The sequence below is a fragment of the Aulostomus chinensis genome, chromosome 19, assembly GCF_037954235.1.
Source record: "Aulostomus chinensis isolate RoL2024-O1b breed Wild chromosome 19, RoL_Achi_v1.0, whole genome shotgun sequence".
NCBI lineage: Eukaryota > Metazoa > Chordata > Actinopteri > Syngnathiformes > Aulostomidae > Aulostomus > Aulostomus chinensis.
In genome coordinates, this window is record NC_141338.1 from 18,477,229 (window position 1) to 18,489,519 (window position 12,291).

Consider the following 12,291-nt stretch of genomic DNA (forward strand, 5'->3'; position numbering starts at 1 on the left):
CTGATCCCCTGATGTGCTCAAGGTTAGTGCGCCCTCGCGCGCGCGCGCGTGTGTGTGTGTGTGAGAGAGAGCGAGAGCGAGACAGCGAGCGCTTGACGGGGCACACTCAGACAGGGGTTGCAGACAGACACACACCGACCTTGTGTCAGTCTCTACCACCGAAGGCAGAAACAATGCGTTAGCTGGAGCTTGACAGTAAACTTCCTTATTTTTTGGTCATCACAATGTCTGCTTATAAAGGCTGCATAAGATTGGAGGATCTCGGTCATGGATACTTGGACATGGTCACCAGGGAAGTGAGGATCGAACCAGCGGGCCCTCGGTTGCGACGTTTCCACTCTACCTCGGTATTCTGTAATTTTAGGTTAATAATTTCACATGAAAACAAAATCAAAGCAAAAACCAGGTTTTGAATGGGTGTGTATGTGAAAACTGGCTCCGGGCCGTCTGGCCCAGTTGCCTCATGGGTGTTGGAGGGGCCTGGGACACTGTTTAGTGTGTGTTTTTAGTGTTTTTAGTGCTGCTAATGTGTTGCTCTGCCGAGCAAACATAATAGGGTCTTTGCCAGAAGTACCTTCTGGCTCAGGCCCTAATAATTGAAAAATGGAAGACGTGTAATAAAAGGGATGATCTCAAATAAACGCAGTATCAGAGGTGATTGTGTTCTAGCTATGAGGTAGGGGGATTGAATTTAACAGGTCTGATGGTCACGTTTCCCTTCAGCACTGCGGTTTGGAAATGGGTGGAAAAATTTCATTTGAAAAAAATTCAATATTTACTTTTGACCCATCCAGGGTGAACCCCGCCTGTGGCCCAGTGTCAGCTGGGATAGGCCCCCCTCAGTTTAGTGGAGATGCTGATTTTAACAGCAGCGAAGTATCCTGGTTCTTTCATGGCACTGATTTGAACCAGAGGTGATGCAGCTGGTTTGTTTTGCAGAACCACCTCATCAAGGAGGGAGGGAGGGTGACCAAGCATGTAGGAATTTTTCAACAAGTCGTCATTAATCAATCAGAAGGACCCACAGAGTATATGTATTGCGCTGTTCCAAATCCGGAGAAGACACCTTCCAGTTGGTTCAAAAGAATTTATTCAGATTTACAGGAAAGAATCCAGAGCTCTGGAGATCGTCTTCCCCTATGCTGGAGTCAGCATACGCAGATGCGTCGTCCCTGGCGTTGGGGCAAGAAGTCCAACGACCTCACTAGCTTCTCCAGTTTTATGTGTTACAGGGGAGGTGCTTACGTGATCGCCTCTGCGTGCAAGTGTGTATTTTTGATCTTCATGTCTGTTGCAGAATCTTCTGTCTGACCTCGTGCCAGTCCCTTCTGGTCCATCGTGGCCTTCTTGTTGCTGCTGTGAAGATTAAACCTCTCTATCCTTGATTCACGGCCTTGCTCTTATCTTTCCCGCCCTCATCTCACCATAGAAATTCTGTGGACTCTGTTCTGACTTAATTAGCTTGAGGGAGTGATGCTAGCATGAGCTACACTCCTGCTATTCCCTGTTGGGACCTTTTCACCTGTCCACTCTAAACAGTCTGGTCTGTGCTTTACTGCTGATAGTGTTTCTCTGTTGTCTTATATCTTAGAATGTCTCTCTGTGTTGGCTCCAGTATTTATAAGTTCCTTCCTGGAGTCGCAATGGCACCAACTAATCCTGGTGCTTTGGAGATTTTTGGGACCCCTCTGTAAAACACCTTTTACTACTTCCAGATGTTCAAGAGGTCAAATAAGGTGACTTGCAGCTAAGTCATTGATTCTACCTGGGATGCATGAGCAGGAGATCCCGGTACCGCTACTAACATTAAAGAAGTACATTGATGAACTAAATACAGTGTTGGAACATTTTCTACCTCTTTGGGAACTGCCACAGAAACATCTTTATTACAACTGCCTTGTGTGTCCTACACTCTATTTTAAGTGAATGTATGTATAAATTTAACTACAGTTTAAGCAAATATATATAAATTTGTCTACAAGCATCACATTTCTCAAACATGTTGTTGTATTTATTCCGATTTTGGAAATGCACTTTTTTTTTTCTTATTTCCCCTCAGCACCCGGGTGTGCCAGGGATCGTGGAGGACGAGCAGCCACTCGGGCGGAACCAGCAGAGGAGGGAGGGACCTGAGGAAGTGTGGACGCATCGTGAGAAAAGCCTGATGAGGACAGAGGACCTTCGCCTCTCAGCCACTTCTGAGTGTCGACTTATCAGCATGTCTGGTCCACCTCGCCACCGTCGGGCCTCGTGCCAGCTGCACATTTGAGCATCTGAACCGTTCACTACTGTGGTTATTTCTGAGACTTCTGTGACCACGCAACCAGGAGTTTTCTTCTTCTCCCTGGTATGCAGTGTATTCAAGTTCTGATGGTCAAACATCTGTAAAATACTACAGTTCCTGCTTTGGTATTAAAAATTGAAGGCATGGCAGGTTGGTCATCAGTAACTCTACGTCTCAGTTTTCTCAAATTCTATTTTGAACACACTGGGGGAGGGGGGGGGGGCAGAACAGCGTCTCTGCCAGTGACAAAAGTGTCTTTTTGAGCATAAATTCATGTGAATTTTGGTAGAAACACAAATGAAAACATTAGGCTGGCCCGGGAGCGTGATGTGGCCGCTTTTACAACAAAATGTTTCCAACTACATTGTCGGCATGCTGAAATGAACCGTTTCAAGCAACACGTATATCTTGAAAATATTCACGCATGAATGTGAATATTACTTGGACCAACACTCCTAACGGTTGTCTTGATATTTTAGTCCCAGGCCAAAGTGATGGTCTGAATGATGTGCTGCCATCCTTCGAGCCACGTAGGCTGTCGCTCTGCCGTCGTTTCTGACACGCCGTTGAAATCACGTGGTTAAATCTCTCTGATTGCACGTCACCGCAGGCTCATGGTGAACACAGTCCTCTGGTCTTGTAGAGCCCATTGATAATCTGTGAGCAGGGATGTGTGTTAATCTGCAACGATGTTTCAGGGAAGCGTTCCTCCCCGTGAACTGTGGCTTGATAACCACAACCGCTGGTAGGAGGAGTCGTTGTTTCCTCTGAAGGCTTCTTCTCCCATAAATGTTGTAGTGCAGGTCATGTCTGGTGTCCCTGGGAGGGAGAGCTCTGTGGTTGATCTAGACAGTCTTCATTCAGCAACCTAAGCGTACAGGAAGGAATCTCAGGGCATTTGCTGGTGAGGATGATCTGAACCACGAGAGTGAACAAATCCGGTTAAAAGCCACCTTAGCGGTGAAAGTTCAGTCACAGGTTTGGGCTCGATCCTGAACCAGCCCCTCACACTCCCCCGTCACCGTTCTGCCATTTAAAACAGATAGAACATGAACAATAACATATCAATCAATGCCATTAAATAAAGACAAGGAACCTCCTTCAAAGTTTCCATCCATCCATTTTCTATACCGCTTATCTGTTAAGGGTCGGGGGGGGGGGTGGAGCCTATCATCCCAGGGTTCACCCTGGACGGGTCACCAGTCCATCTCAGGGCCATCAGGAGCAATTAAAGGTTCAGTATCTTGCTGAAGGACACTTGGACATGGTCACCGGGGGAAGTGAGGATTGAACCAGCGACCCACTCCACCTCTGAGCCACTCCACCCCCTTCCTTCAAAGTTTTGTTCTTGCATTTGCTGTGAAACATCTTAATCTGTCCAGTTTTTGAAGGCACCCTCTTTTAAGAGGTCTCTCCAGGTTACAAAGGGATTTGTTGTGTAGGAGAATTACCAGTGAGCAGGAGTTCCAGGAAGACCTGTTGTGGACTGAATGAAGGGCGTAGCTTTGTCAGTCACCATTCAAGGTGCCATCCAATAGGTGGAGAACTCTGATGTCTGGTATCCAGGTGAGCCTGGCCCAACCCTGACCTCAGCCACTGAGCCAGAAATGAGCGGTGAACCAGATGGAGAACACAGCTGTTGTATTATCACCCTCACTACCTGGGCTGATGCAGCTTTGTGTCTTTATTATAAACACACACACACACACACACACACACACACACACACACACACACATCATAGTTGAGGTGGTACTGGCATCAAGTCAAGACGCCAGCTCGGCGCCTCCATACACAGGTGTTCCTGGTACGTCCAGCTGGGAGGAGGCCACAGGAGATCAGGTGGAGGGTCTACATCTCCACGCTGGCCTGGGAACACCTCAGGATCCCCCGTCAGAGCCAGTTGACGTGGCCAGAGAGAAGTGTGGCTGAAAATTTCCCTGCTGGAGCTTCTACCTCATCAATTAGATTTCGAATAAACAGTTGAAGACGGATGGATGGACTCATTATTCATTTATTAAGTCACTAAACATATTTGAAATAAACTTCAGTCCAAATTCAAACAATATTTTGATGCTTTGAACCTTGAAAGCTGTTTTGTTTGGTCTCCACTGACTTTTCAACATTAATACAAATCTCAGGTTTGATTTTCCTTATTTGGGATTAGGATTACGTCATGTGACCCTGTTAAATACTGACATCAGCATAGAGCTGGTAGTCCAACTGAGATTAATTCGGCCATCTGGGGGCCCAAGATCCTCTACCCCTGGGCAACTGCTCAGATTGCTTATTCTTTGTTTGGCTCCGTGCCTGAACTCTTGAGTGCAGTATTCCGTTTGACCGCTCCTATTTCTGGTCTCAGGACAGCCACGCAGACGGAAAGCGAAGCCGCAACTGAGCATCTTCTGCTCACTGAGCTGCAAGACTGGACTCAGCTCAGCAAATATCAGTCAGTCAGCAGATGGAGCAGGTGGATGTTGACTTCTCTCCCTCAGCTGTTAGTGTGTAACGTTTCCACTGATTTTGTTTTTGTTCTCACACAGTAAATCACACCCTGATTTCTGAACCAGGAGGTCAATTTGAGGCCGTGTGTGTTCGCTCCTTTTTTCACTGTAGTGCAAATCTCATGTTTGGCAGGTATATGGTAAAATATGCTGAATCATAATTGTAAAGGAACAAAAATTAAAATCAAATTTATTCAACTGAAAGTAAAAATAATTTAAAAAAAAATCAAAATTATGACATCCTAAATAATGACACCTCTTAAAATTACAATTTGCCGCTGTGAGAAAATGTTCGTTGTTTCTTTTACTGGAAGAACTGGTTTCCATTAATATGTCACAAAAACGTCACGTCATGAAAACAGGATTCAACCACACGCCTACGACGAGTCCCCTGAGACGCCATTGAACCTGCAGCTCCCGTGCTCATTTGCATTCTAGTGAAATACCACAAACAGGTTAAGGCAGACGACACGGCGGCCGACTGGCTGAGACGCTACTGGAGTCCCCCGTAACACGGTAAATATTCAGACATTCAAATTGATGTTCATTCTTTAAAACCCTACTGTTTTGTTCAAGCCGTCAGAATAACTGACTTGATTTACGATCTTCAGTCACTTTATCGCATAGTTATCACTATCAAAGTACGACTTTAACTGTCTGTCGACCGGTAAATGTGAGTTTTTCATGAAATTCTATAAAATAATTTTTGTTTTGTTTTTTCCATCCATTTTTTTGGACCATTTTTTCCAAAATAAGTTGAGAGAAATACATCCCGCTCTGCAATCGTTTATCTAAAATTGCAGGTACGTGTGTTTTTTTGTGTGTGTGTGTGTGATGATGTCAAAGTTTTACGACCAATTCAAAATGGTTTGATTGGTTTGCTCTGTTTTATGTGTCATTGATGTGCAATTTAGATATGAATAAAAACACGAGTCTGAGAGGAAAACTTTCCTCGCTGCAATCCAAGAATATGGAACTGAGAGATTTGCAGTAAACAATTTTAAATTAGGTGTTGCAGCAAAAGCAGCGGGAGACTTTGGTTCAGGGCCGACGAAGAAGGAAGAGGCAGACAAGAAAGAGAAAGAAAGAAGGACAGAATGAAAGAATGAAAGAAAGAGAGAGAAATGTAGAATTACAAAAAGAAATGACTGATAGGCTACTAGATGCCTTTTTAAACAAAATAATGGTTCAAATTATGTTTTTATTATAAACCCATAATACATAGAAATAAATAAATGTGAAAATGCACAAATTACATGTAAAAATACAGCACTTCCTGCTTCATGCTTTGTTGTAGTCCAAATGCATTTTGTACATAGAAAACAAGACAATCAATGGTTTCCATGGTGAATGGTTTTGAATCTTGCGTGTCAGTGTGATAGACAAGAGAACCCGTTATGATCTGATGTGTGTGTCAGTGAGTGTGGCCTTGTCATCTCTAGTGCTCTCCCCTCCGACTAAAGACAGTCATGGCGACGGTGTCGGTCAGCGCCTGCCTCAACAAGACGGCGCGCCAGCAGTACATGAGCCTGCCGCAGGGACAGAAATGCCAGGTGACGTACATCTGGATCGACGGTACCGGGGAGGGTCTTCGCAATAAAACCCGCACCCTGGACACAGAACCAAATGGTTTGGCAGGTAACTATCCTGGCTTGTGGAGTGGGTAGCAGTTGACCCCTCAGGGCCTTTTTTGGCCCCTCTCCTGATACTTTAAATTCTCTTTTATGAAAAGAGGACATGGTGAGAGGCTTTAAGTTGCAACTTCCCAGCAAAGCTAATTTGCCCATCGATGGCGTCCTTTTTAGTCATGCAGTCTGGCCGCTTCCAATTGGATAAAATGATCTCCTATTGCTTTTCCTTGTGCAGTTTTTACTTTCTGTGAACATTTTGCATCCATTTGATTGTTTTGAATGGGCCATTAAAATGTCTAATAACTAGGATTGGTAAAATTAAATTGAAAACATCTTCACCTTGAACGTCATGTGCTTTGGTCAAGTGTAAATCCACCATTTAACGTGTCGAAATGCACTTATGTTTGTTATTCATGTACGTTTATGTCCTCTGTCTCTCATACAGGGAATGCATAATCTGTCAGTTCACATATTTGTCATGTGCAGCAACACGTTTCCACAGCAAATTCAGGCATGAACTAGTTTGAGGGACTATGTCTGAGTTCAGCTGAAGAGTGTGTGATCGGTGTTAGGGAGCCTCACACGAGCAGAGCTAGAGCAGCTCACTGGAGTTGTTCCTGTGCCAGTAAAGAAGTAGTAGTTTCGCCCGTCTGGTTTCCTCATTCTAACGCTTCGTGGCCACACCTTAAGTAGTGGCCTCAAAATATGGATCTCATATCCGCAACATACAAGACCTTCCCATGAGTTGAGAAAATAAAAGCAACATTTCACTCCTCTGGCTTTGTATTTTGCTGATAATCATTTGTATCAAATGATCTGATTAGATATTCCTGAATGGAACTTTGATGGCTCGAGCACATACCAGGCTGAAGGCTCCAACAGTGACATGTACCTCGTCCCAGTTCGCATGTTCAGAGACCCGTTCACCCTGGACCCCAACAAACTGGTCCTCTGTGAGGTCCTCAAATACAACCGCCTTCCTGCAGGTACAGGATATGTACACAATATGTGTGCTCACATATTCTTTTCACCACCGTAGTCGTCCTGAGCAAACACGATTTACTGGTATTATTGTGCCTGCTTTGCAGAAACGAACCATCGAGTGAACTGCAAGAAAGTGATGGAGGAGGTTAAGGAGCACTGCATTTGGTTTGGTATGGAGCAGGAGTACACACTCTTAGGGGTAGACGGACATCCTTTTGGTTGGCCTGCGAAAGGATTCCCAGCACCACAAGGTGAGCCGTAACTCATTCTTAGTGTTGCTGAATGTAAGAACGAGTTCTTCCATGCAGTTTTTGAATCAGCCTGATACAAAGTCGATGGCGTTCCCTCTAGCGGGGCACCTGTGTACGTCATCGTGCTGTGAATAAAGCTCATATATGTGGCTACCCACTTTTTGAACAGGGGCAAGATGTATTTCTGTACAGAGCTGAAGGGTCAGTGTTTTTAATTCGTTCTGAGTGGATCATGTAGGGATGCAAGCCAATGTAAAAAAAAAAAAGAGGAAATAAAAAAAAACAAAAAAAACATTTTGTTTAGTTTTATTAAATTTTTTCAAATTTTGGCGAGAACTTTCCATTTTGCTCCTCCTCAAACCAGAGAAACTTTACTGTCAAATATAAACCCAAAGAAAGTAAAAGAGCCCATCACCCTTGGCTGACTCGGAACACTTCATCAGCTTTGCATGTGAGCCAAAGACGACGGACCCCGTTAAACAGAGATGAAGAGAAAAGGACTTTTCTGCAAACTAAACGTAGACTTGGTGGAGTTCAGCTTTTCATGATGAGAGTCTAGGAGAGCGGAATCCCCTGAAAACAAACGTTTTAGTCTCTGACTTGGATGCTTCTCTTTGGGACCCCTCGTGGAAAAGTTCTGTTTCGATCTTTATATTCTGCCTCTGGAAGAAAACCAAATTCACCCGCAGCACCACGGGTGTGCATCATGTTGGAACAGGAAGGGGCCATCGCTAAACTGTTCCCTCAAAGTTGGGAGCATGGAATTATCCAAACTCTCTCGGTATGCAGAAGCATGAAAAACAACCCAACACCATTATCCCCCCTCCAGCCAACTTTACACTCAGCACAATGCAGTCAGACAAGTACCGATCTCCTGGCAACCGCCAAACCCAGACTCGTCCGTCAGATCGCCAGACGGTGAAGCGCGATTCGTCACGCCAGTCACGCTTACTGATGTGCAGGTGGATGCAGCTGCTGGGCCATGGGACCCATTTCATGACGCTTTCGACGCACTGTTCTTGAGCTCATCTGAAGGCCACATAAAGTTTGGAGACCTGTAGTGTTTTTAACTTTAACTTTGACTTAACTTTTAACTTTACCACTTTACGTGGCCTAGCACTTCATGGCTGAGTTGCTGTCGTTCCCAATCTCTTCCACTTTGTGATGACACCAGTGACAGTTGACCGTGGAATATTTAGACGCGAGGGAATTTCCCGACTGGACTTGTTGCACAGGTAGCATCCTATCACAGTACAGCACTAGAATTCACCGAGCTCCTGGGAGCAACCTGCCCTTTCACAAATGTTTGTAGAAACAGTCTGCATGCCTTGGTGCTTGACTTTGTACACCTGTGGCCATGGAAGTGATTGGAACACCTGATTTCAGTTATTTGGATGGATGAGTGAATACTTTGGGCAGCATAGTGTATTTCCTGCTGTAATCCATCTCCTGGACTTTTGTAAACCACCAATTGTACTGAGATGGTACCAACAAATTAAAGTAAAAAAAAACTTGAATTTCTCTTCACAATATCTCTCTCTCCCCCACAAGGACCTTACTACTGCGGGGTTGGGGCAGACAAAGCTTATGGACGGGACATTGTGGAGTGTCACTACAAGGCCTGTCTCTATGCAGGAGTCAACATCTGCGGCACCAATGCTGAAGTTATGCCTTCTCAGGCAAGTGTCAGCACAGATGTGAAAGGGAAATGCCTTCACGTGTCAAACCTCCCCTGTTTCCTTCCTCAAACTTCAGTGGGAGTTCCAGGTGGGGCCCTGTGAGGGTATTGAGATGGGAGATCACCTGTGGATCGCCCGCTTCTTGCTTTACCGTGTGTGTGAAGACTTCGGCGTTGTCGTAACGTTGGACCCCAAACCAATTAAAGGCGACTGGAACGGGGCTGGGTGCCATACAAATGTCAGCACCGAGAAGATGAGGGAAGAAGGAGGACTGCAGTGAGTATAGGTTTCCCAAGAAACTTGAGAAACTTCTGACATTTATTTTAACTTCAACTGGTAAAATATTTGGGTTGCTGTCGTACGGCCGTCTTCTCTAGTCAGTCGAAAATCATTTCAATTTCGGGGTTGTTCATCCTTGCTTCCATGAGTTTGTCTCATTTTGGTTAAAGCCACATCTCAGGAACGCTTTGAGGAACTTTCTTTCGAATTCGCCACAAACGTCCTCAAGGACCCAGATATGTACTGTAAAGATTTTGGCGGTCAAAGGTTGAGGTCACTGCCATAGGCGTGCAAGCACAATGTGACACTTCTGGTTGATTAATTACTGTATTTGAACACCCGAGAGCATCGGGACTGCATCCATAGCGCTTCTGTAACTCAAGCAAACAGTTCTTTCTCAGTGCTGTAACTTTTAGGAGATACATTTAAAATCTTTGCATCAATAATGAGAATGTAAAGGCGGTCAAGTGACAAAACCCTGAATTATATCGCCGGATGCTGCTGTTTAATCACCTTTATAATGACTTTCAGCTCATTGTGTTCAGATTTGCGGGATCATTTTACTCAGTTTTGTTTTTGTTTTTTATCACAGATACATTGAGCAGGCCATCGAGAGGCTGAGCAAGAGACACTCTGCACACATCCAAGTTTACGACCCATGTGGGGGACAGGACAACATGAGACGTCTCACAGGTCACCATGAGACGTCCAGCATCAACGACTTCAGCGCTGGAGTGGCCAACCGAGGAGCCAGCATCCGCATCCCTCGCCAGGTGGGCCAAGACAAGCGGGGCTACTTCGAGGACCGCCGCCCTGCAGCAAACTGCGACCCGTACACCGTGACAAGGGCCATCGCACACACCTGTTTGCTTGACAGGGAGGAAGATGAGAGCAAGTAGAGGAAAGGGTTAAGCCTGCCACAGACAGGGGACGAATTAAAATAATGAAAATTTAAAAAAAAAACAATGTAAATCATCTTATTTGTGTGCACTTTTGCTGAGATCTGGTGACCACGAAGGCCAAAGTGAATGCTTCACACAGCAAGTAATCCTCAAACTCTCTTCTTTATGGAAGCTTCTCAATTCCTTTGATTAATTCATGTTTCTCCTTTAATTTTTCACCTGTCTGTGTGGAGGTGTACACCAAAATCTACATCTGCCTGTGCATTTACTTGAATTAAAAGTTTCAATGAAGAACTTAGGGCAAATGAACTTGTTCAACCCGATCGCAAGAGTTTGACGCGTTTGTTTGTGTTCGTGTGCAGTCTCAAGATCCGATGTTATCCTTAGACAGAAGAATGGTGATATTTTGTTCCGAAGCTTTGTCAGATACGGGAGTCATGAATCACTTCTCCTGGTTAAAATGCCTCTCCTGCCTTTTTCTGCTTTTCCGATCATCCCCATCCAGTAGTTCTTCGACTGATGGGACCTGCGGCGCAATCTCTCAGTCACATTCCTACACCAGTGTGTGGATGAGTCAAGTACATCAGGCTGTCTTGCTGATTTCTGTACTCTTTAAAATGATACTCCACCCATAAATGATCATTTCTTGAGAATCCATGAAGACATTTTTTCCCCCTTGCATCTCTTCTTGGTGTACACACATTTTGAAAAAAAAAGAAAAAAAGACGCTAGCCACATTGCGTGTTGCCGTAAGCGAATGGACATGAACTCTATGAAAACTAAGTGTAGGCAACAAAACACCTTCCCATACCTTAAGTTTATGTTAGATTAGGATTAAAATATAAACTTTCACACCATTAACAAATCATTTCAAATGCTCTCCTGCTTTTTTTGTGCTAAAAAAAAAATTCTGCTGTAGAAACTTTGAGGAAAACCTTTTTTATTGCTTAAACTTATGAAAAGAAAAATTGGGCAAAAATCACCCAATACTTGCATGACCTTAGCTCCCTCTAGCGGCAGACTTTATGCTCTACACAGCAGTGTAGATGGGCAATCTTCATGGGAATATTTTCTTCAGCATATCCTGTAATTCAACAGTTGCACTCGACTAAGTTTTTGACACTTGTACATTTTATAATATCTCTTTAATATTTAGGTTGTCCCAGTGCTGTTGAAGTGAAACTGGGAAGGAGTCGCTCCGGGGTAGAATCAGAATCAGAAATCCTTTATTAATCCCTGGCGGGAAATTGTTGTAGAAGTGTTGTGATACACTGGTGAGCACAACCAGCCAGAGAGAGAGAGGGAATGCGTACAATCAGGGAGCAGAACCTTAACATACCTCAACTTGGTCTGTTTTTGTGGTCACAAAAGCGGGGAAAGCAATCCGGAACTTCAGAGGAAACACACACACACACACACACACACACACACACACACACACACACACACACACACACACACACACAAACGCGTGTCCTCCCGTGACCTTGAAGGTGAAACTATTTTTGTGGTGTTCCTGGCTGCTCATGACTTTTCCCGTATCAGAGAGGAAATACTGGTTTGCTCCGACGTGCTCATCTTCAGACAAATTAAATGGAGAGATATTTACACCTGCTTGACAGTCTGGGCTGTGACTCCAGTTCTGAGGAAGACTGGAGTCACAGCCCAGACTGTCAAGTCTATCTGGTTTGTCTGAAGATGAGAAAGTCTGAGCATATTTTGAGAAGACAAAATGAACACAATTAACTTAGAACTTGTGTATTAGCCCAGACAATTA

General features: G+C 44.5%; 1 protein-coding gene across 4 annotated transcripts; it reads left to right on the plus strand.

The window, feature by feature from the left end:
- The first annotated feature begins 5,169 nt into the window (after positions 1-5,169).
- On the plus strand, positions 5,170-11,381 carry LOC147244279 (glutamine synthetase-like). Of its 4 annotated transcripts, none has more exons than XM_086186505.1 (8): positions 5,213-5,304; positions 5,545-5,591; positions 6,231-6,426; positions 7,244-7,405; positions 7,508-7,654; positions 9,206-9,328; positions 9,405-9,609; positions 10,205-11,380. In XM_086186505.1, exons 3-8 carry the CDS (start codon positions 6,258-6,260, stop codon positions 10,509-10,511), a joined length of 1,113 nt encoding a protein of 370 aa, XP_086042631.1. In that variant the 5' UTR covers positions 5,213-5,304; positions 5,545-5,591; positions 6,231-6,257; the 3' UTR covers positions 10,512-11,380. The 4 variants fall into 4 exon arrangements, with proteins under 4 accessions (XP_086042633.1, XP_086042630.1, XP_086042631.1 ...); XM_086186506.1 differs by having other exon boundaries at positions 5,226-5,304; positions 6,252-6,426; positions 10,205-11,381; XM_086186507.1 differs by lacking the exon at positions 5,545-5,591 and having other exon boundaries at positions 5,170-5,304; positions 6,252-6,426; positions 10,205-11,381.
- The last annotated feature ends 910 nt before the right edge of the window (positions 11,382-12,291 follow it).